Genomic DNA, 25,412 nt, shown 5'->3' with positions numbered 1-25,412 from the left:
GTGTGGAGAGAAGAGGGACAGGTATGTTCTCTAAGTGGTGAGTGTCCCCAGAGTTTAGAGTTCATAGTGGCTGGGTATAGTGAAGGATGAAACCAGAAGATAGATTACAATTTTGGAAAGTCTTGACTGCCAGGCCACGGCATCTGACCTTTATTATCTAAGCAATGGGGAGCCACTGAAAGATCTTTAGGAAGACAGTGGTGTTAGCCTGTATGTTAGAAGGATACATTGATGACAATGTGGATGAGAGACGGGAGAGTTTAGGTTAGAGGCCAAGAGACTCATTGTAAGGACTTTGCAATAGCCTTATAAAGAGGTAATGAACCCTAAGGCAGGCCCTGTTGGCTGGCTAAACCAACATGCATGCCAACCCCCTTCTTTCTTGTGCCTAAGACCACTATGGAGACTGAAAAAACTACATCATCCGTGTCTCCTTCCTTTTTCTCTCTCCCTTTATCTAACATGTTTATTGGTCATTTGCTGTTTATCAGGCACTGGGGATATTGCTGTGAACAAGACAAAGTTACTGTTCTTGGGCAGTTTACAATCTGGTAAGGAGAGATAGACAATAAACAAACAGAGAAACAGCTAAAATTGATCTGTTTCTAAATCAGGTGGTGATGAGCACAGTTAAGGGATGAGGAAATGGAGAAGGAGATATAGTGCTGCTTTAGCTAGGAATCCAGGGAAGACTTGTTTGATAAAGTGACATTTGAGAAAGACCTGATTGAAATGAGGTATAAATCACGAAGTTATCTGCAGGAAGAATGTACCAAGCAGATGGAACGGTATGTGCATCACACAGAGGAGGTAACTTCTTGACGTGCTTAAAGAAAAGCAGGATCAAGGGGTTTGGCATGAACTAGGGAGGAAGTGGTGGCAGATGCATCCGGCAAGTTGCCAGAGGTCAATTATTGTCATCATACAGACCAAAGTCAGGACTTGGGATTTTATTGTGAATAAAGATCAGATGTAATTCCGGGGTTTTGAGAAAAGCAATGACATTATGTGGCTTGCAGTTTTAAAGGCTCACTTTGGGCTGAGTGTAATCCCAGCACTTTGAGAGGCTGAGGCAGGAGGATCACTTGAAGCCAGGAGTTCGAGACCAGCCTGGGCAACCAAGCGAGACCTCATCTCCACAAAATGAAATTATGTAAAAAATATTAGCCAGGTGCAGTGGCGTGTACCAGTAGTCCCAGCTACTGGGGAGGCTGAGGTGAGAGGATGGCTTGAGCTCAGGAATTCAAGGCTTCAGTGAGCTGTGATTTTGCCACTGCACCCCAGTCTGGGTGACAGAGTAAGGCCTTATCTCAAAATAAAATTAAATTAAAGTAAATACATAAAGGCTCACTTTGGCTGCTGTGTGGCAAACAGACTGTAGAGATGCAAAGTAGACGCAGGGAGATCCTTTACAAAGCTACTGCCATGACCTAGGTGAGAGATGATGGTGTGGGCTGTGTGGACCATGGTGGTGTGAGAAGTGGTTGGCGTTCAGAGATATTTTGAGGGAAGAGCTGACAAGATTCGCTGATAGATTCTTGTGGAGTGACAGAAGTGGAGAGAAGTGAATTTGCCATTTATTGTGTTGGGGAATACTGGAGGAGAAGTAGTTTGTAGTGGTTGGTCAAGAGTTTGAGGGTGGACATGTTACATTTGAGATGCCCATTAGGTATGTGAGTGGAGATGTTGAGAACTCAGTTAACCTTGAGTCTGGAGTTTAGAGGAGAGGTCCAGGATGGAAACATAAATGTAGGAGTCGTCAGTGTGTAGTTATTCTATGAAACTGGGAGGGATCACCTGGGAGAGTACAGATAGAGAAAAGAAGAGATCCAAGAACTGAACCCTGGGACATTGTCATGATTAGAGGTCTAGAAGTTGGGAAAGAATCAACAAAGAAAACAGAAGAGTATCTGGAAGAAGAACATGAGGAGAACAAAGAGAGAGTAAAATCCAAGAAGGCAAGAGAAGGAAGTAATTTGAGAAGGAAGGAGGGATCATCTGTATCAAATACCCACATTTTGTACTGGAATCAAGCAACAAGACTGCATGTTTTCTTTCAAGAACTCTTGGTTCCTCAGAAAGAGGTACAGAAGAACTGAGGGTTGGATTTCAGCTTGTGTAGGAAAGAAGATTAGGGCATGTGGATTAGTTATCTTTGCTCCATAACAAACTCCAAGGCTTAATAACTTAGAACAACAACCATTTTTTTTTAGCTCATGATTTTGGTGGGTCAGCACATTGGGCTGAGCTCAGCTGGATGGTTCTTCTTGTCTGAGCTAGACTTGGCTGACCTTAGCTGGGCCTGCTTATGCATCTCCAGTCAGGTGACAGATCAGCTGGGCTAACTTGTTGATGCTAATCTTATCAGGAATACCGCAGGTAGCAGGGGCCTTTGTCCATATGGTTTCTCATTCTCAAGCTGGCTAGCCCTGGCTTTCTTACCATGTGGTTGCAGGACAGCAAGAAAATAAAAAACAAGCAAACACCCAAAGCATAAGCAAAAGCATTTCTCAAATCTTTGCTTGTTTCATGGTTGCTACTATCCTCTTGGATAAAGCAAATCTCATGGTCAAGTCCAGACTCAGCATGGGAGAGGACTACCCAAAGCTTGTTGACAGAGATGTACAAACAAATTAGGACCATTATTGCAATCATGCACCCACCATGGGAGAGCCGAAGCGGAGCAGAGCTGAAATGTACAGAGAAGCAATAGATGATTTACCTGAATTGACTTGGAGGTAGTATTAGCTACAGCTATTATTCTCATCATGATCTTTGGCAAATACAGCAAAGGCTTATTAATAACTTATTTATCACCTATTTAGAGGATGCTGAAAAGACATAGTATTACTAAAATTAGGATATGAACATAGTACTTTCAGAAAGAATAATTTTTTTAACCCATTCTAGTTGAATAATTTACATTGTGTAAAGTTTTCTTTAATTTTTTTTGGAATAAGCATTTCTTGGATTAACAAGGAATCTACTCTTGCTAATCACATTCAATAACCCCAAATTTTTATTAAGAAATATTAACTTATGAAACAAATACAGGTGAAGAAGATAATATCTGTACTCCTGGAGGATTTTTATATTTGCTTTGTATTTTTTTTTTTTTTTTGAGACAGAGTCTCGCTCTGTTGCCCAGGCTGGAGTGCAGTGGCAGGATCTCAGCTCACCACAACCTCTGCCTCCCAGGTTCAAGCAATTCTCCTGCCTTAGCCCCCTGAGAAGCTGGGATTATAGGCATGTGCCCCCATGCCAGGCTAATTTTTGTATTTTTAGTAGAGACAGGGTTTCGCCGTGTTGCCCAGAATGGTCTCAAACTCCTGACCTTGATTGATCTGCCCACCTTGGCCTCCCAAAGTGCTAGGATTACAGGTATGAGCCACCGTGCCTGGCCAGCTTCGTAATTTTAGCATAAAAATACAGTTTTACTAAAGGCTGGCTAAAGATCATTGCCAAAGCTGTAAGAGAAACCTCCTCTCTGTTCAAATCCAGCTAACCACAGGAGTCTCTGATCATTTGAAAAGATTCAAAACACCAAATTCAAGAGAAAACCCATCATGAATCTTATGTTTCTGGCTTCCCCATCTTGCCACATCATTTTCCTCATTTCTGCTAGATAAAGACTGCCTTCCCTCTCAGAATGAATCTGTTAGATGATCCAAGAAGTTTCTCAACTGAAAACCAGGAGAAACCGGTGGTTTGACGGTTATTAAGATATCTCAATTTTTGTGAATATTTTTATCATTGAAGTCTGAGGGTTCAGTCACTTCCAGACAGCCAGATGGGTGTTCTGGGTCCTTTTCCTCCAGTGTAGGGTCTTGGTGAGGCTATTTTCTTGGTGTATGACTGAGATTGTTGGGCCAGGATGGCGAATCAACCATTTGTAGCTGTTTGCAAAGGGCACTTCGGTGTCGTGATTGGCCATGATTGTTCAGCAGCTGATTAATCTCAACCCGAAAAAGTTCTTCTAGGCTCCATGTCCTCAGAATGGGGACTGTTGCATTCAATAGCCTCTAACTGCAACCTCACAGGTGACACTTTCTTGCTTTCAAAAACACTTGCATTACTGTCATGTGAGTACACATGCATGCACAAACACACATGGACAAATCTCATTCTGTTTCTGAACAGAAGTTTTGACTTGATGACTTGCTGTAAACATGTCTATAAACAGAAGCAAAGAGTAAAGCAGAGTTGGGTTTTTGCTACAGAAATTTGCTCATTGACACCTTTCCTTGGAGTGAGAGGAGCAGCCAGAAAATTGTGTCAGGATGAAATGAGGGAAACGGTATGAAAATGTTACAAAAACAGTTCAGACCAGGTTCGGCAACTCATGCCTGTAATCCCAGCACATTGGGAGGCTGAGGCAGATGGATCACTTGGGGTCAGAAGTTTGAGACCAGCCTGGGCAACATGGTGAAACCCCAGCTCTACTAAAAATACAAAAAAATTAGTCAGACATGGTGGTGGGCGCCTGTAATCCCAGCTACACTGGTGGCTGAGGCAGGAGAATCACTCTAACCCAGGCGACGGTGGTTGCAGTGAGCTGAGATCACACCATTGCACTCCAGCCTGGGTGACAGATCAGGACTCTCAAAAAAATAAAAATAAATAAATAAACCATTCAGTATATTGTGAATGTGAAATAGGTTATAAAAAGCCTTTCCCTTTCCTATTTTTTTTCTGGATGTAAATTAAAGCTTTTTTGTCCCAGTGATGCCAGTTGAGAGAGTAGGTGCCATTCGCCAGGAGAGTCCAGAACAATCTAGGGGCATGTGCCTTTTGCGTATGGGTGTTTGCACACCCAGCACTCAGCAATCAAATAGCTGTTGGGTAAATAAAATAATGTATATTCAATAAAATAACGTATATTCAACAACTTAGTGCCCATCCTTGTTTTCACAGACTACGTTCTTTGTATTACTCATTTTATATGATGTTAAAAGATATTACGATGAAAAAGATTGTGACTGAATAAATTTGGAAATGTTGGGTTAAACGAAACCAGATGAATCTCTCTGTGACAGAACTGATCAGAGCCTCTGATATGTTAACGTGCATTAGGAATCTCCAAAGAAGGAATATAGTAAACATTTCCCACATTTAGGGAACTTTGGTGAGGAATGTCCCACTTGGCTTTAGTGTGCTGTGGAATGCTCTGGGCAGATGCTGCCTTATCCCGTAGATATCCTGGCTTTGATTGTTCATAGCTTTTAGGGTGCTAAAGCCCATGGACTGAGAACTCGAAATTTCCCAGGGGAGGCAGGAGGAGAAGGGAGAAGGAGAGAGGAGGGAGGAGGAGGAAGAGGAGCATCCAGAAGGATACACAGCTTCCACTTGAGAAGCTGCCTGCCTACTGATAAAGTATGTTTATTCCAGACAATTCTCCATTGTCGGGGATGGATGCCATTATTTTCTAAATTCAGACAATTGATGATAGAAGAACAAGAGGCTGCTAGATACCTGCCTCCTGCTTGTCTCCCACAGAGGGGAGGCAGTCGGTCTTTATGCTCAGCCGGACCCACGGCCAGCATGGTCTGAGGCCAGAGGCAGCATGAGTCTCTTTGGGGACTCTCCGGATCCCATTCTCCCAGAGAGTTCCAGAGGATGAGAGTCCCGCCCCGAGGAAGGAAAGAAGTCTCTGTGACTCACCCTGTGTGAAGGGCTGCCTTATCCGGGTCATTGTATGGGACAGCAACGGGAAGGTGTTCTGGGGTGTGGGAGGAGGGAGAACCCTGGCTTCCAGGGCTGCTTCGCCACTTCCCAACTCTGTCCCGGACATCATACTTCACTTGCATGAGCTTCACATTCCTCAGTGGCTCATTTAATAATGATCCGTTAGCAGTTTTGAAAGCACTCAGCAAAGTCCTTGGTACACAGTAGATGCTCCTGGTGGGGAGCTCTTGGGGGGCGTGGGGTGCTATCTTAGAGTCTCCACATACCTGTATGCCTGGCACAGTGCCTGGCACAGAGTGGGTGAATGAAAAATATTTCCTGAATGAACAAACAGCTCAAAATGTAAATGGCTAATAGTTGCCACAGTGAGAAAGAGAGAGAGAGAGAGAGAGAGAGAGAGAGACTGACAGAGTGAAGCCCCAGTGGTAGGGTACTATGCAAAGAATAAGGCAGGTTGAATTTTTGCTACAGTAATTTGCTTATTGATGCCTCTCCTTGGAGTGAGAAGAGCAGCCCAAAAGCTGAAAATTGAAAACTGAATGTTTTGTAGTCAAAGTCTATGTGGTAAAGACAATAGCCAAAGAGAACCGTGTGTGATACATGTTCCTGAAAGTGCCCATGTGATTTAAACACTCTGCAACACTATCCAGAGTGCTGGGAGTTAAAAAGAGGGCATGCTGCATGGATGCCACCCTTGCCACCATTCCCATAGTCACGGGAGGGGGGGGCGGTGGTTAATGAAACAGATGGGCACCCAGGGCTGTGCTCACTGAACTCTACAGGCTGAGCACTACAAAACACACTTCCGAGCAGCCAGCTGCTTAACCCACGCTGTAGTATGGATGGTTTTGTGTTTTTCTTTTTCTGTATCGTTTCCTCTTTGTCCGTTAAACTGGAATGAAAGGCTACAGACATTAAACTGTGCAAATAAAATAACCTTGAGAGGGAGCTGCTCTAGTTGAAACTTACCATCTCCCCTGTTGCTATGGTTACCTCCAGCAGGTCGCCCAGTGAGAATGGCTCTGTCATCAGCAACGAATCAGGAAAGCCCAGCTCAGGGAGACGCTCACCCCAGAATGTAATGGCACAGCAGAAAGTGACAAAGGAGGAGGCAAGGAAGAGAAATGGTGAGAAGCCTTCCCGCCAAGAACCACCCCCAGCCGCTCCCACACGTGCCCGCACGCACATGCATGCAGACGCGTGCTCACGCTCACACAGACAGTGGGCTCTGACCCTCAGTCATTCGTTCTCTTCTGCCCCACAAAAGCCAGGTGTCTGTATGTACCCCTTGGGTTCTCACCTTACTCCTTCTTTGAATTATCCTGTCTCACTTCCTCTGCCCCTGTTCTTATGAAATTGTGCAGTTCCTTGGGAAAAACCTTTTGCAGAATGAATTGATGTTTGCTTGGAGGTTTTTCTAATTGTCTAGTTAGAAGTTCTCTAAAATTTCTAATTTCTAATCATGTGAATCGACTCAATTTCTTGCACCAGATCCACAAAGGCAGCAGGTCTCTGAAGTAATTGCTCGTCTTGGAGATTCCTCTCATTTTCCTACCCTGACTCCCCTGATAAGTTTCATGGGTTCAGTCTATGCCACTGAGTCCAGATTCTGCAACTCCACTTCTCCCAGGAAAAAAGTAATCCAAAACAGTAAAGAAACAGATCTGTCCAAAAAAAAAAGAAGGGCTTTATGTTTCTGTCTTAATTCTCCAGGGATGCTGAACTACTGTGTTTCTCACCCAGATCTCTCCCTCCCTGTGAGGATTGGCGTTGGGGTTTCCTTATCAGTCATCCGAGCACCGTCTTGTGCAGTGGCACTGTCTATCGATGGCCTCTGTCCACGTCTTTGTGCAGCTCCCTCTCCTGATCCCACCTTGGTTCTAACCCTCATCTCCATGTGACCCTTCTGTGTGTGATGCTGGGTTACCGCGGCCAGAATTCAAGTAGCCAGCACTGCTGATTTCAGACCAGGGAAAAGTCCTTTTGGATTTTAAGGGGTTGTAGGTGGAGCCCTACAGAAATGCCAGGTGAAAAGCTAAACCCTCTGACACGCTGCTTAGCTGCACTTCCCTTTCAAAGGAATTTGTGTAGTTCAGGGACTCTCTCTTGAAGTTAGTGTCGGAATAATTTTTTGTTTTCAAATATCACTTTTATTTTTTTTTCCCTGACTGAAAAAAGTAAGAGCAGAGAAAAAAAAAAAAAAAGAAACGATGACACAGTGGATTTGTATTCTGTAGGGAAAATGTGCTCCCTGTTCCCATTTTCAGCTGTTATATAAAGCACTTGTTTAAACGGTTATAACTATTGGGTGGTTGAATTTTTTTCTTTCCCTGAATTCTGCATGCCTGTAACACAGAGGCTGTGCTTTCTACATCAGAATTGAGGTGTGACCTGTGGAATTTTCCTGGAATATCTGCCCCACCTGGGACCACCAGAAATCCTGCCATCAGCTCAGTCAAGTGAGCACAGAGTCAGAGGTGCTCTAGATCTTGAGAAGGGGACTTGAATTCAGCCACTTTCTTTTTCTTCCCTTTCTTCCTAGGGTGAGGTGCTAAGAGAGATGGGTAGAGAGAGAGGTGACAGCTGAGACAGTGAACAGTGAAGCCATATGGGGAAGGTTGTTTTAACTAAATACCGTGACGGCTGTCCCAACCTATCCAAGCTGGTGCTGCCCTCCCTCTCAGCTCCCCCTACTCCCTTCCATCCCCTCCCTACTTCCTTTCTTTATATACTTCCTGGAAATTTACAAGGTCAAGTCAAAGACTACTCACTCCTCCAGATGCCCCACTCACCCGCCCCAGTTCTCAGAGGACCCAGAATAACTGAATGTGTATCTTTCTCTGACCTTTTTACTATGCATACAGCAACACACATGTATCTTTGTTTTTTGTTGTATTGCTTTGTTTTGTTTTGCAAAATGGAATCAGTGTGCACATTGTTCTATGCCCTTTTTCTTGCTTTAAACTGTGCCATAAAGGCTCCTCTCTTTTTGAGTACACATTTGCAAAGCGACGTATTTTCCCCTTCCCTGCAAATAATCCTTAGAGATGAGAGAGTGGGGCTGGTTCCTGACCCCCTCACTCCCTACTTAGCTGGTGAAACTCCGGCCTGCTCTAGGTGTCCCTGCTGACCTTGCCCATTTCTGTTTGTCTGCCCTCTCTGCCTGCCTCTTCATTCTATTTAGGTCACTTTGATTATTTAAATACAAGGCTCAGAAATAAAACAGGTGGGTGCATGAATAAAATGCAATTACTGTGCCAGGTTGAGGTTTTTGCTTGTTTGCTCTATTAAAAAGCCATCCTTCCAGGGTTAGAGTGCTTGCTTGGTTGCACTTTATTTTTGCCAAACGTAAACCAGTGAATTTGGGGGCGCTGGTTGCTTCTGTTTCCCTACAGGTTTCTATTCAGTAAGGTTTGAAATTTACCAATAGAAACAACAGAACCAACTTGACTCATGTAAAACTCAACAGACATCAGAATTTTAGGATAAACCTTTATGAAAACCTATGCTTATTATTTTTATCAGAGGGGTCCATTTTATCATAATCCTAGGTTAGAGTTTACCAACAAAATCAATAGTGTATTTTATTGCATTGGAAGATGAAGCAAAGGAAGGAAGGAAGAAAATAACATTGAATGGAATTGTGAAGAAAACAAAAAAGGATATTTTCATCACCTTGCCAGCTTGCAAAAAGTATTGAAGACTTTTTGTGTGCACGTGGCCTCTGAGAATAAATTATTCTGTTGATATGGAATATTCACATACCTTGGTCTTATGGCTTAGTATCTATTTCCCATAGAGGCTTAAGTTACTAAGGTTAATAAATGTTAATGTAGCAGGCTGTTATTCTAAAACTCTTCTTGTTTATCAGGTTTGTTACATCTGTAGCTTCCAATATTTTTCTTTTTTGAAAATAAGAACTTTAAAAAGAAAAGATAGTATCCTGCTAGCCACATGGCTGGCAGGGGTCCTTGTAGCTCAGTGGCCCCATTAGTTTTCCACTGCTGCAATTTTAGAGTCTATTTCATGATGATGCTTATATGTAAGTGAGAAAGTCAGACAAGAGAGCTAGGATTTTTAAAGCAAAAACAGTTTGTTGCTTTCTCAACCAAATAGACATTTGAATTTCTGAGCCAATTTCTAAACATAGAAAATATGTTTAGCAGGAAAGAGTTAAAAGTAAGTTCAAGATTTTTGAACGTAATACATGTCTTTGCATCTTAAGTCATTTGGGAGCAAGCAACCTGCCTGAACCCTTTGAAGTGTGCCCCCTTCCTTTATGTCACTGACAGAATTCACCGGGAGGGCTTAGAATCTGTTAATAACCAAACTTCATCTGTCTAAAGGCAGATGAAGCAGGCAAAAAATTAGTGAGTTTAGAGGATAAATTACTATTTTCTTAGCAGGAGTTCTTCATGGGACATCTGGAATTAAAACATCAAGGAAGATTTTTCAGAGATATTAGCTCAAAAACACAGCTTTAGTTATTCTTTCTTTGCCTTCCCAGTGAAGTGAAAACTGGCTTTTTATCTAATAAATAACACTAGAGAATAGTGATACTATTGTAGATTGTCTGAGCTTTAATGAAAACTTCAGAAAAAGCATGTGTTAGAGAACACTTTTCAGCCTCAAATGGGGAGGGAGACACTCCCCATGCCAATTCAGACATGAAGAAATGGAATCTGTCTGTCCAGCCTGATTTACTGAAATTAAAAATAGCAGTACAAACAAGGCACAACTAGATATGAGATAACTATTCAGTGGCACATACTGTGATGTGATGCTACACTAAGACACCTGCAGTTTCACTGTGTACCCTTCCTTAAGCATTCTCCCATGCTTTTTTCTTTAGGGACTAATCATGCATTAAAATCCTCATGAACCTGCTGTGTTCACACCACGTTTTGATACATTAATATTTAGTGTAATGTCTTTTAATGTGTTTGCCCATAAGGCCTTTTTTAAGGGAAGGATAACTAATTATTTTTCTCTTTAAAAACCTAGAGGAGAGAGTGAAAAATAACTATAGCTTATACAATTTCCAAGGTGTCATCTTCCTGTTCCATTAGTGCTATGCTGCCTACCTTACCCTGTTCACAGTTTGGGCAGTGAGGGTGTCACCACCCAGAAGCAATAAAAATGCTAAGTGCTATCTCTTCACCCTCTGATGGGTTGAGTGATAGCATGACTTTAACTTCTGCATGGTTACCTGTTCTGCAGGTACTAATGGCATCTCCTTTTCCAAGTCAGGGAAATTAAGTCATTCATTCCTTCACTCATTTATTCAACAAATCCTTATTGAAGGCCAACTACATGTGAGACACTGTTAAAAACAATAGACATTAGTCTTTAAAAAGACAGGCAGGAATGGAGCTTCTACTCTAGGAAAAGGGGTGAGGGCAGACTGTAAATCAGTACAACAAATCAGTAGAGGTATGCACTGGGAAGAAAATAGAACAGGGCAATGAAGGGGGTTATTTTAGATTGTTGGTTAAGGGAAGTCATTTTCAAGCTGCAACTTGAAAAGCAAGGGAGAACTGGGCATATGGAGATCTGGGAAAAGAGCATTCTGAGCAGAGGGAACAGCTAATGCAAAATTCTGAGATGGGAACAAACCTGATGTGTTGAAGAAGGCTGCTGTGGCTGGAGCAGAGTAGATGAGGGGAAAGGGGCTAAATTTGCTCAGCAAGGGGGCTGGCACCAGACTGACAGTACCTTGGCGGGAAGACCTTGGTTTTATTCTGAAAGAGATGAAGGCTTCCGAGAGTTCTGGTCAGAGGAAGAATGCCATCTGGTTACCTTCTGGAAAGTTAATACATCCTGGTTACTGGTGGAATATGTATTTTAGGGATAGAGGGAGAAGAGGGAAAGCCCAGAGGCGGAAGGTGGTTTAGAAGGTCTGTAAGTTACCTATTGCCGTGTGACAAATGACTCCAACACCTAGCAACCTGAGGTTTATTATCTACATTTATTGTCTCACATACTGTCTGTGGGTAAGGAATTTAGAACTGGCTTAGCTGGGTCATTCTGGCTCAGGGTCTCCTGAGGTCACAGTCGAGATTTTGGCCTGAGCTGTCACGTAAAGTCTTAACTGGCAAAAGATAATAGATGTTGGCATAGATGTGACGAAAAGGGAACTTATACACTGCTGGTGAGAATGTAAATTAGTACAACCCCTATGGAAAACAGTACAGAGATTCTTTAAAGAACTAAAAGTAGATCTACCATTTGATCCAGTAATCAATCTCACTACTGGGTTTCTACCCAAATGAAAAGAAGTATTATGTGAAAAAGATACTTGCACATGAAGTTTATAGAAGCACAATTCACAGTCGCAAAGATATGGAACCAACCTAAGAGCCCATCAACCAATGAGTAGATAAAGAAAATGTAGTATATATACACCATGGAATATACTACTCAGTCATAAGAAGGAATGAAATAATGTCTTTTACAGCAATTTGGGCGGAGCTGGAGGCCATTATTCTAAGTGAAGTAACTCAGGAATGGAAAACCAAATACCATATATTCTCACTCATAAGTGGGAGTTAAGCTAAGAGGACACAAAGACACACAGAGTGATATAATGGACTTTGGGGACAGAGGAGAGGGTGGGAGGGAAGTAAGGGATGAAAGACTACATATTGGGTACAGTGTAGACTACTTAGGTGATGGGTGCACTAAAATCTCAGAATTTACCACTATAGAATTCATCTGTGTAACCAAAAATCACTGTACTCCAAAAAGCTATTGAAGCTTAAAAAAGAGAAAAATGAAAATAAAAAAGTCTTAACTGGGTTTTGCAGGATGGTCACTTGTGGCTGTTGACAGGGGGCTTCAGTTCCTTGCCACACGGACCTTTCCATAGGACTGCTTCAAGGTCCTCAGAATGTGGCAGCTGGCTTTCCATCCAAGAGAGAGCAAGGTGAAAGCCATGATTTTTTTTTTTTTCTGACCAAGCCTTGAAAATAACACATTCCCATTCCTCAGTTTCCTATTGGTTACATAGGTTAGTCCTATTCATCCTGGGTGTGAATATCAGGAGGTGAGAATTTTTAGGAGCCACCTTATTGGCTTGCTCTCATAGATGGCTTGTATAGTAAGTGTGCAGGTGGCAGATAATGGTGGCCACCAGAGCTGCCCAGCAAAACTACACTCTAAAAATATAGATGCATCTGGTAACACATTCAAATAGAATTTCCTCTGTCATTGGCTGCTTGGTGGCTTGCTATTTGCAAATCAGACCACAGAACTTTAAAAAAAAATCCAATTATAACCCATTGTTAGACTCTGAAGTGTTTTAGCCACTTTGTAAAAATAATAATTTACTTGGCTTAATTTGACAAATCTTCTGTGATTATGATAACTGACAGAATGATACAAACTATATGTTTCTCAATAATTTAAATAACATCCCAATCTCTTGAGCAAACAGGAGAAAAGATGAATACGCTGCTAATACATGCATATTTTATATAACACCTCTTTTCCTCCTAAATTGTCTACTGATTTAGTTGTTTGAATAGGCTTAATGCGTCTCTTGCCAAACCGTGCTCAATAAGCTGTCATTCTTATAGCTACTTAATGGGAATATGCTTTAAGAACAAGTAAATCAGCAAGATACCGGGGGCCCTGGAACTTCTGTCAGCTTAGTTATGGAAGCTCAAGGCAGACTGGTGTCTTTCAGTAGCAGAATTATCTGTCAGAAGGGAGGATTAATTTAACAGAGTGTAGGTAGAAATCTTTCTACTTAATTAGGGAGTTGTCTGTCGCTTTAAATTAGTTTCTGTGGTAGAATTTTCACAGCTTTCTTTTATTTTAGACAAATAAAAGAAACCAAAACTCAAATCACTGGGGAAGCAACCTTCAGAAGGAAAAAAAAAATGTCAGCTACTCTGACTGTGGCTCGTTGACCAAGGAAGACTTGTTACTTTAACAGCTTGTAAAGATTGGTAGCATTGATGACTGAGCCTAAACTGAATACTATTAGTCTGAGGATTGTCAGATTTTAAGGATAGTTAGAAGATTCGGCCAAATTCACTTTTCTCGTTTCCAACTCAAACATAGAGAAAAAAGTTACTTTCTAATTTTTTTTTAACTGTGTTATGTCATCATTTTGAAAGAATGGTTCTTACTGTTTTAAATTCAAACCTCCACAGTTCTTTTCTACTCATTGATAAGGCAATGGAGGGATAAATCATATAGATCTTAAATTTAAAGGAAAACCACTAGCAGTAGCGAGCCCTTGGCACAGAAGCAGATGCTGTCGTTTCTGAGGTTGTTTTGAGTAAAGTAATATCCTTAGGCTGTGAGTCTGACATAAATTCTCCCGGGATCACGCAGCTCCCCTACATCATAAAATCGATGTTTATGTTGTGCTTTAGTGCCAGCGAGTGATGAAGAGGAGGGAGCAGTTCTATTTGACAACTCTAGCAAGGTGGCCGCTGAACCCTTTGACACATCGTCTGGGTCTGTGCAGCTCATTGCCATAAAACCCACAGCCCTCCCCGTGGTGCCCCCGACCTCGGACAGGAGCCAGGAGTCATCGGCAGTCCTCAATGGTGAGGTGAGTGCCTGGGGACCCAGGGTAGGAGATGGTCTAACCAGACTTGGGAAATTCGGACGAAGGACTAACACCTGTGAATCCTGGGTTCAGACTGCACATAGGGCCGTATAGGTCATCGTTACCTCTGCATGCACTAGGCCTCTGCAGAATGAATCAAGGCATAAGTCACCCCAAAGGAGTTTGTTGGGTGATGTTTTTTGTTTTGTTTTTCTTGAGACGGAGTCTGGTTCTGTCGCGCCAGGCTGGAGTAAAGTGGCGCAATCTCAGCTCACTGCAATCTCCGCCTCCTGGGTTCAAGTGATTCTCCTGCCTCAGCCTCCCAAGTAGCTGGGACCACAGGTGCCCACCACCACACCCAGCATTTCTAGTAGAGATGGGGTTTCACCATGTTGGCCAGGCTGATCTTGAACTCCTGATCTCAAGGGATCCACCCTCTTCTACCTCCCAAAGTGCTGGGATTACAGGTGTGAGCCATGGCGCCTGGCCTATTGGGTGATTTTTTTCAGAGCACTTTCTACGTTCATTAAAAGCCCAGAGGGAACTTTTAAAAAAATGTGATTATGAAGAGAAGCATCAGAGGTTCTGCTCCCTGACTGCCTCACACACAGCCTTTTGCCTTTCTTGGCAACACTCCTCAACTGTCCATTGTGGAATGTTGCTTGTAGTGGGGATGGAAGAGGCTTGAATTGAGAGGGACTAGGGAAGATAACATCATATGGACAGGGATGTGGGCCACTCTATGGACTTTCAAGTGACGTTTATTCCTTTGAGCAAACTTGAAACAACTCATTGGCTGCATTCAGAAAGCTATCAATGAATATCATGTCAATCAACTTTCCTAAGAGTCTGAAAAATATTTGTAACATTCACCGTAGAGTGGTGATTTCATCAAAGAAAATTAGATAGATAGATAGATGCCAGAAATTAGGTAAAAATTATCTGCATTTCCTTCATCTTCTGCAGCAGAATGACCAGCAGATTGAAAATGTTTATGAATTTTAAGAAGATGCATTTTGACTGTACATGTGAACATTTACATTACATGTGTGCCCAAGCATGTGCACACACACGCTCTTAGTTTTTTCTCTCTTCTTAAGCTGTCAGGTTGGTTGTTCATTTCATTTGTTTATACCCAGCTGTTGTTACCTGCAACAGGTGGGAGATTTTCAAAGTTTTAAAGTCTTTTTCCCACCACACCCCGAGGAACATGCTACGACCCTATAAAACCAGGTATTGTAAATATGCAGCATCCGGGCCACTTATAAAAACATTTACAAACCCAACTCAGGAAGCAACTCTTGCTTTCTGGGCAGAAAGACTGAGATGGCCTAAAGATGTGCTGGATTAACCTTCATCGATTAAAAAAAATAACTGGTTGTGGACTTGCAGAGCACTTCTCTTTCAACCTCTTCATTTTTTTAGACCAAGAAGCTGAAGCTTGAGGGGACAGGTGGCTTGCTCAAAGTCACGCTGCAGGTTATGGTGACAGCCATGAGGTTGAGGTCCCCTGACTTCCTGTCCAGTGCTGCTTCCCTCTCTTTGACTTACTACAGCCTATCAGAGAATAATAGCATTGTGCTTAAAAGAGTATGGATTCTCAAGCCGTGCTTCAGGGGTTTAAATCTCAGATCTTTTACTTACTGTGTGCCCTTGAGCATGTTAGTTCACTCCTCTGTGTCTCAGTATCTCCATCCATAAAGTAGGGCTGCTGTGAAGATCAAATTGGTGAATATATGTAAAGTACTTAGAGTAGCGCCCAGCACACAATAAGCACTTTGATGATGATGATGATTGTTATTATTACTATTATCACCACCAATTAGCAATGAAGAAGGATTAATCTTGTACTTTATGTGCCTTGGCTCTACAATTTGACAATCTGGATGTCTTCTCAAAACCAGTCACAGCCACTGAATTTTCTCTTGGGCACAATTCTGCCACCAGACATGCAAGCCCCATAATTAGAAGCCTCTGAGGTTGACACTAATGCATTGATAACTGCTGTTGATTCAGACCCTCTGCTCAGTTATAGACATGTGATGGCCACCAGGCCTGGATCTTTTCATCCCAGCTTAATGATATGAATGTCATAGAGACAGATTCAAAATCTGGGATAGATTCAATTTATCACTCCCTTTTCCTCCCAGGCCCATCACCTCATCAAAGAAGGAGGGCAAATCAGCATCTTCCTTGTCCAGAAATGGATGCTATATTTTAGTAGTTAAGGGAATGGACCTTGATGGCATTTGGATTGAAAGAAAGCCCTGCATTGTTCTCTATAATTTGCTGCCTTGTAGAGCCTGACACAGATTGTCTTATAATTTTCTTCCTCCTCCTATTATGGGTGGCTGGTTTAAATGAAGAAAGCACCACCCTGAAACCATACATTTTTCTTTTGTAAATTACATGACATTATTTTAAAGATTATTTTTAAGAGAACTTAATAAAAACAGAAAGTTTGGAAATGTTGGTGTGACATTCTCATCATTTGTTATTTATTTAACACAGTCATCTGCTTATATGTCCCACAGGTTGCAAGGTACATTAGCCATGTTCTCTTCCGAAAGACCAGATTGCCTTTGCCCTATAGGGCAGGACTTAGTTGGTGTTAGTGGCCATACAAGGCTTCAAAATTACCTATCTCTCAAGAAAGACATGCTCTCAGATGCAGGGTGACAGTGTGGAAAGGCCTTGGGAGTAGGCTGCTTCCCCTTCCACCTCATCCGTCCCAACTCAGCCTCTTCAGGAACTTGCTGTCTTATCCAGCTGGTCACCAGCTGAAGGGCAGTGAAGACCACTGGGTACCCCAGGACAGGAGCTAGAGTCAGGGCACTGAGAACTGGCAGAGGTACCCACACAGAGGAATCAAAATGGTGTAGGCATAATTAAGGCCGAGCCACATCGCTAAGCATGGAGCAAGGCCTAGGCCTGAACAGAGAAAGGACAGGGAGAAGGAGGCCTTGGAGGAAGGTCTCAGGGGACTTGGGTAAGTGCCAGGCTTCACGTTATCTGTGGTCCACTGTTGTGGGCTTGTCTTACAGTGGGACACAGGTGGGTCTGGCTAGCTCAACAGACCAGAGGTGATGCCTCTGATGGCTTTTTAGAAGTTATAACCTCCCGATGAAAGTCTCCCACCTGTCGGCCGCACTGGGTCAGGTGTGGGCCTGAGACTGTCTGTCTCCCTAGGTGAACAAAGCCCTGAAGCAGAAGTCAGACATCGAGCACTATCGGAACAAGCTGCGCCTCAAAGCCAAGAGGAAGGGATATTACGACTTCCCCGCAGTGGAGACGAGCAAGGGTCTGACCGAAAGAAAAAAGATGTATGAAAAAGCCCCGAAGGAAATGGAGCATGTTTTGGATCCAGATTCAGAACTCTGTGCTCCATTCGCCGAGTCGAAAAACAGGTGCAGTCTGTAAGGGATTCTGTAAAGGGTGTTGTATCATTGGTGGGATAAGGGCAGGCCTCGGGCAATATATCCTGGTCCCTCATCTGGTACTGTAGGACTGTGCTCCTGCAGCCCAGTGATCTGCACCACACTGATCTGTGCAAACAGAAGCTCTGTAATGAGTCTGAAAGAGAATAACATTAAAGCCATTAAAAAAAAATACTTGGACAAACAACCATAATTGTCCTTTAGCTTAATGGTATTTTCAAACCAGTTGCTTTTTCAGAGCTGAATGGTAGTTGTAATTATCACCTAATGGTACAACTTCCAGATCAAGGGACATTGTATTGTTCAGTTGTTTTAGAGGCTCTTGTATAAGAAAAGCAAATTTCATGCCTCACCTTTTCATTCAGCCTCAGTAAGTACTTACTGCACAGCTGCTCACAGCTCCATGCTGGTTTATCTCATTCATTCACAGACTTGTTCATTTATTCAACATATATTGTCACCTGCTATGTATTAGGCACCATTCAAGATGCTGAATGCTGTCATGCTCATGTGGGCTTTTCTCATTCATTCATTCAGTTCCAATTCCTTCAACATTTAATTGTGGACAAGACAGTCCTATTGCTGCTCTTAAGGCCTAATGGGAGAGAAAGAATCACCCCAAAAGTTTATTAATGCGAAGTGTCGTGGGTGTTTGAAGTATGAGATGCTGTAACGATCTAAAAGAAGGTCCTGTCCCAGCGAGGAAGGGCTAAGCCAGATGATTTAAATTGGCATCTGCTGCCGGGCATGGTGGCACGGCCTGTAGTCCCAGCTACTCGGGAGGCTGAGGTGGGAGGATTGCTTGAGTCCAGGAGTTCTGGGCTGTAGTGTGCTATGCCAGTTGGGTGTCCGCACTGAGTTTGGCATCAATATGGTGACCTCCTAGGAGTGGGGGACCACCAGGTTGCCTAAGGAGGGGTGAACCGGCCCAGGTCGGAAACGGGGCAGGTCAAATCTCCCGTGCTGATCAGTAATGGGATCGCACCTGTGAATAGCCACTACACCCCAGCCTGGGCAACATGGTGAGACCTCGTCTCTGAAAAAAAAAATAAGTAAAAATAAAAAATAAATTGGCATCTTAGTTATTTTTGTGCTGCTATAACAGAATACCTGAGGCTGGGTAATTTATAATGAACAGAAACATATTTTCTCACAGTTCTGGAGGCTGGGAAGTCCAAGATCAAAGTGCCGGCATGTGGCAAAGGCCTTCTTGCTGTGTCATCCCATGGCAGAAGGCAGAGGGCAAAGAGAGAGCAAGAGTGGGCCAAATTCATCGTTTTATAACAGCACCAATTCCACCCACGAGGAGGCGCACTCATGACCCTATCACCTTCCAAATGTCCCACCTCCTAACGCCACCATGACAGTAACCAAATTTCAACATGAGGTTTGGAGGGAAAAACCTTCAGACCGTGGCTGCAGCCTTCCAAGCTTTGTTGCTTATTTCACATGCGGGGTCAAAGGAATAGGATAGTGAAGCCAGACGTCTCCACCTTTCTTCCTTTCCTACCTTCCCAAAGCGCTTTCATGATTTGAGGCCACCTCTTTCCAATATACATTCTCCTTGGTGACTCCCCTCTGGCTTTGAGCATGTCACCACCCCGACATGCCACAGAGCCATGACAGACACATTCTCCACAGACTGGGAGCCATAGGGCAGTTTCTGGCCTGAGTAGGTACTTATTAAAAGCAAAAATGACTCTGTGACAGACTTGGATCAAAGCCACAGAATCAAGCTGGGAGGTGGGGCTAAATTTTATAAATTGGATCAACATGATTTATTTTCAATAAAGAAAAGAGGGAATTGTAAACCAGTGCTTAATTTACCATGCTTCTAGTTAGGCTTGGTTGGTATGACAAGCTATTGATATAAAATCACACCATGACGCGGTTCATAATGCATGTGTCACTGTGTTAATAACTGTAGAAAAAAAAAGAAAAAAGATAGGGGTTTTGTAGGGAGGCTGTTTGCTTCTTTAGCTTTTATTTTGTACTTTGGGGTTTTTACTTCAGTGGTCTTTGGGATGGGAGCTGGGATAGGAGCTGTTTTTCCTGGATTTCCTGCTGACACTCAGGGAAAATAAGTCAAAGCCACAAAATCAAGGTGGGAGTTGGGGCTAAATTTTATGAATTGCATCAACATAATCATTTTCATATACAAATTAAACTTCGCTAGGAAGTTACTTGAGAAAAATTTCAGTTAAGGCTTTTTATGAAAAGAGAATGAACAAAGAATGAACCAAACTTGTTTCTGTAGAGAGGCATCTGCTCTGCCTAGCACAGGTGCAGGCCAGATTCTTGGGGCCTTTTGATGACTTGCTAATGCCATGCATTATATAGCTAATTCTCAGCAAATGCTCATTGAAGAAATGGTTTAATGATCATAAAGCACCAAAAATAATGTTTAAAACATTTTTGACCAGTTAAGGGGAAAATACGGATAGCCATAAGCTGGGTGAGCTAGGAATAGGAATGAAGATAGGATCCGCCAGAGATGGTGATGGGAGGGACAGACAGAAAATAAGAGAGTGACGGTCTCAGTAAGCTCGGAGGTGTTATTCTTGACACATTCTGCTGTTGACTCCAGAGACTGCTAACTGTTTATCTGCGATCACAGGTTAGAGTTACCTGTTAATTACTGCTCACAGTATAACTCTCCAGAGGTTCTGCTCTCAGTGACCCAGCCATAGCAGGACAAGTGAAGGAATCATGCTCTAGTGCAAAGGAAGCATCAGTATATTAGGCCATTCATGTTTTTTTTGTTTTTTTGTGAGATGGGGTTTTGCCATGTTGCCGAGGCTGTTCTCGAGCTCCTGGGCTCAAGCCATCCTCCTGCCTCAGCCTCCCAAAGTGCTGGGATTACAGGCATGAGCCGCCACCCACAGCCAACCATTCTTGAATTGCTATAAAGAAATACCTGAGACTGGGTAGTTTTCTTTTTCTTTTATTTTAGGTTTGGCGTTACATGTGCAGGTTTGTTATATAGATAAACTTGTGACATGGAGTTGGTTGTACAGATTATTTCATCACTCAGGCATAAGCCTATTTCCCAATTATTTGATTAAATAACAACGGAAAAAATAACTGAAATAATCATAACTGAAATAATAACTGAAAAAAATCAGTTATTTTTTCTGCCCTCTCCCTCCTCCCACTCTCCACCCTTGAGTGTACTCCAGTGTCTGTTATTCCATTTGTGTTTGTGAATTCTCATTATTTAGCACCCACTTATAAGTGGGAACATATGGTATCTGGTTTTCCGTTCCTGCATTAGTTTGCTAAGGATAATAGCCTCCAGCTCCATCCATCTTCCTTCAAAAGACGTGATCTTGTTCTTTAACATGGCTGCATAGTATTCCATGGTGTGTATGTATCACATTTCTTTTTCATCTGATCTATCACTCATGGCCGTTTAGGTTGATTCCATATCTTTTCAATTGTGAACAGTGAGGCAATGCACATTCTCATGCATGTGTCTTTATGGTAGAATGATTTCTATTCCTCTGGATATGTAATAGTAATGGAATTGCTGGGTTGAATGGTAGTTCTTTTCTTAGCTCTTTGAGGAATTGCTCTAGTGCTTTCCACAATGGTTGAACTAATTTATACTCCCACCAACAGTGTATAAGCATTTCCTTTTCTCTGTAACCTCGCCAGCATCTACTTTTTTGACTTTTTGACTTTTTAATCATAGCCATTCTGACTGGTATGAGATGGTATCTCCTTTTGGTTTTGATTTTATTTCTCTAGCGATCAGTGATATTGAGCATTTTTCTTATGCTTGTTGGCTGCATGTATATCTTCTTTTGAAAAGGAGACTGGGTAATTTATATGGAAAAGAGGTTTAATTGACTTACGGTTCTGCAGGCTGTACAAGCATGGCACCAGCATCTTCTCAGAGAGGCCTCAGGGAGCTTTTACTCATGGTAGAAGGAAAAGCAGAAGCAAAAGAGAGTTGGGGCACAGTGCCTGGCACATAGTAGGCATTCAGAAAATGATGGATGGTTGGATGGTTGGATGGATGGATGGATGGATGGATGGATGGATGGATGGATGAATGGGTAGTGCTTCATTTTGCATGCTTCAAAATGTATTGCCTTTAAAAAGTACATAGCAAAAGACTTCTTAGAAACCCCAGTGCCACACACTCTTAACCAGATCTCATGAGAACTCACTGTCACAGGGACTGCACCAACCCATGAGGGATCCACCCCCGTGATCCAGTCACCTCCCACCAGGCCCCATCTCCAACACTGAAGATTACATTTCAACATGAGATATGGGTGGGGACAAATATCCAAACTATATTAATCAGTAACCAGAATTTTACCTTAAGACCTAAATTAAATCAAATAAAATACAAAGTTTAGGTTCCAAATGTTGACTCATTACTAAATCTTTTAAAATCATTTTCAGAGCCTTAAAAAAAACAGAATGCCTCATTTTTACATTATAAACTTACCCAGAGACACAAAGTACGTAACGTAATTGAGATGGTTGTTGTTGGCATCCCTGGTCCATGCCCTCAGCTCTCCCTGCGCCTGTCCAGGCTGGCAGCATCCTCCTCACTACAGGCATCTGTGACTCCAACTTAAAGGCTTTTTCTCAGCAGCCACCAACCAGAAATGTCAGGTAGTTCAGGCACTGTGGAGCATCCTCGGTCCATAACAGAAGGAAACTGATGGATAAATAACCCTGGCAAGGGACCTCGAGGTATAAGTTACACTATTGCAATAACTACATTTTCTAGTTTCTGTGTTTGATTATTTGGACATCTGACCCCAGAGAAACTATCCTCCCCAGGCTACTGGATGCCTAGTGCTAATAAAGGACTCATCTGCAAACATGCCTTTCATGTGCAAAGCAGCCAGTCCAGAGCCCAAACACCAACTGCCTCCTTTATAGATGGTCTCACAGGGCTCACACTCTGAATCACTATCTGCCTGCCTTGATTACCCCAGGGCCAGGTACCAGAAAACTTGGGACAGCCCTTGTGCCCCATAAATCTGCCAAAAGTATTCAACCAAAATTATTCACACTCCCCTGTGGTGTGGCCTGTTCCCTCCTCTTGGGATCTGTGAGTGTAACAAGCTATAGTTTAATGGCAATTATTTCCTTATCTATTGACTGTGCCATACCTAAATAATAAAAGCTACTTTTTTTTGAGACAGAGTTTTGTTCTTGTTGTCCAGGCTGGAGTGCAATGGTGCAATCTTGGCTCACTGCAACCTCCGCCTCGTGGGTTCAAGCGATTCTCCTGCCTCAGACTCCCAAGTAGCTGGGGTTACAGGCGCCTGCCACCACGGCCAGCTAATTTTGTATTTTTAGTAGAGACGGGGTTTCTCCATGTTGGTCAGGCTGGTCTTGAACAAACTTACCTTTTAAAACAACTGCCTCCCACACTTCTCCGGTGAGTTTGAGCCTCAGTTGCCCAAAACACAGATCTACTCCAGATCATACCCTTTATTGATTTTCTCTCCTCTCATTTCCTCACTCCCCAGCTAGTGCTTCATGGAACCACCTCCCAAATAAACCACTTACTCTCAAATCATCCTAGAACCTGCTTCTAGGAAACCCAATATAAGGTAATAATGCGTAAAGACAGAATTGCTCTGATGGAAGCTGGGCCTCCTTCTGTTCCTCACTCCTTCCCAGGCCATCTCTATGGAACCCCAGAGTTCTGTAGAAAGAGAATATAATTTGAGAACTACTTTCTTAAACTATATTGGGATTAACAAGCCAAGTAAAACTCAACATTACCCACCCAGCAGTATTTTCAGAGGTAAAAAACTTACTTCTCAAGTTTGCATGCTTCAAAATATATTACCTTTAAAAAGTATCTAGCAAAATATCAACAAGAAATGAATATACCTAATGGAGCACTATCTTATTAAAGTAGGTAATTTCTGTACCTGAGAGTTTAATTTATTTTTAAATAGACGCTTGCACACCAGGCATGCATTGGTGGTCTGGTCAATTGAAGTCCGTGTTAAACAGTGGCCTTTAAGCTGTATATTTTAAGGGGCTGTTGCCTCTGAGGGAAAAGTAGACTGCCATACACTCCAGTGTTGACACTTTTACCTACATTTACAGTTCTTGACAAGGCTTATGCAATCTCACTATTGTATTTCTAACACTTGCAAAATAACCTACTTAATTGTCAATTGCTAATCTTAGTATTTACTCCACCACCACCCTTATTAGTAAATCTTTTCTAAATGGGTTAATTGATGATCTCGAGACAGTTGTAAAACTCTGCCTTTCCCCAAAAATGATGTGTAATTAGGTCAAGGATGAGAATTCTTCTCGAGTCTGTGGAAAGTGTGAATCACTCAGAGCAGATTGTTTCCAGCCCACTGAGGTTGTGCTTCCCTAAAGGAAGCCTCTCATTGCAGATAACTATAGGGCACCGCTTATACTATTAGCTTGTTAACTCCTATATTAGAATTAGTCAGAATTCTTTTGACTGCAAATGATGGAAATCCAGCACAAACTGGTTAAATAAAAGGGGAATGTATTATTGGGCATTAATGAAAGGTCAAGACTTCGGCATGGCTGGATCCAGGGGTCAGACGATGTCTCCTATGTTAGATCTTGCTCTCTTTTCACTCTCTGCTGGCCCCATTTTTGGGCAGGCTCTTACCTCATGTTGACAAACTGGCTGCCAGCAACTCCTATATCCTGTCTTCTTAGAAACCCTAATGCCAAGAGAATGCCTCTTTCCTAGTTACCCTAGTAAAAGCCCCAAGACTCAGTCTCACCAGACCAACTCAGGTCAGGTGCCCAGCCCCTGACCCATCACTGTGGCCATGGGGATATGATGCTGGGATTGGTCCAGGATGAGTCACATGCCTACCCCTGGAGGAAAGGGAGCCCCCATGTGACATCATGATGCTCTTACCAAAGGAAGGTTATCACGGGTGACAGGCAAGCAAAGACAACAGATGCTGTTTAAGCAGGTATAAGCTCCTCATGGTGAAGGTCTAAAACCAGCGGTGTCTACTTTATATCCAAGGCTAAAGGCAGGGGAAGTGCTTTGACTTAGAATTCTACTGCCTCTCCTAGACTACGTGTGACTGTAATTCTGTGACTAACTTATTGTGTGTCTATGAAAAAGTGTGTATGCCTGCCAGGTTTCTGGCTTCCCATATAGTCACTGGGAAGAAATAATATAGCCTCTTCACCTTCAACCCATGGATAGCTAGAATCTTAGAATAGATACATTACATAGGTGGTGTTGGTCAGGCACGGAGGCTCACACCTACAATCCCAACACTTTGGGAGGCCTAGGTGGGCAGATTGCTTGAGCCCAGGAGTTTGAGACCAGGCTGTGCAACATGGTGAAACACTGTATCTACAAAAATTACAAAAAATTATCCTGGCTTTGTGGCATGTGCCTGTTGGCCCAGCTACTCAGGAAGGTGAGGTGGAAGGATCACCTGAGCCTAGGAGGTTGAGGCTGCAGTAAGCAGTGATCATACCACTGCACTCCAGCCAGGGTGACAGTTTGAGACCCTGTCCTCTCTCCTCCAAAAAAAAGTCAGTGTTTGTAGAGTTCTCTATGCAAATTAAGCACAGAGAAACTTATGGCTATGTGAGAAGGAAGTGCTGTCCCTTTGCCACCTTGCAGGATCATGTGGAACTCACTTGTCCACAATGAGCCTCATCCCCCACTTGTAAAATCGCCTCTTGTGGAAGAAGAAAAGCATAGCTACCATCCTCACTAT

At 42.8% G+C, this 25,412-nt stretch overlaps 1 protein-coding gene across 4 annotated transcripts in view; it reads left to right on the top strand.

Annotated features, from left to right (window-relative positions):
- KIAA1549L (KIAA1549 like) overlaps positions 1 to 25,412 on the top strand; it is a 288,955-nt gene that overhangs the window by 207,595 nt on the left and 55,948 nt on the right. For 3 of the 4 annotated variants that reach the window (XM_064365044.1, XM_012452311.2, XM_064365042.1), the window contains 3 exons: positions 6,685 to 6,812; positions 14,070 to 14,251; positions 17,438 to 17,655. In XM_064365044.1, the coding sequence (XP_064221114.1) occupies positions 6,685 to 6,812; positions 14,070 to 14,251; positions 17,438 to 17,655 (528 nt within the window). The remainder of the gene's footprint in view (positions 1 to 6,684; positions 6,813 to 14,069; positions 14,252 to 17,437; positions 17,656 to 25,412) is intronic. The other variant, XM_064365043.1, reaches the window with a different exon arrangement.

The sequence above is a fragment of the Aotus nancymaae genome, unplaced genomic scaffold (assembly GCF_030222135.1).
Source record: "Aotus nancymaae isolate 86718 unplaced genomic scaffold, 86718_ANA_hifiasm-v0.15.2.pri h1tg000059l, whole genome shotgun sequence".
Lineage (NCBI taxonomy): Eukaryota > Metazoa > Chordata > Mammalia > Primates > Aotidae > Aotus > Aotus nancymaae.
Note: the sequence above shows the minus strand (reverse complement) of the source record. Positions and strands in the feature narration are given on the sequence as shown.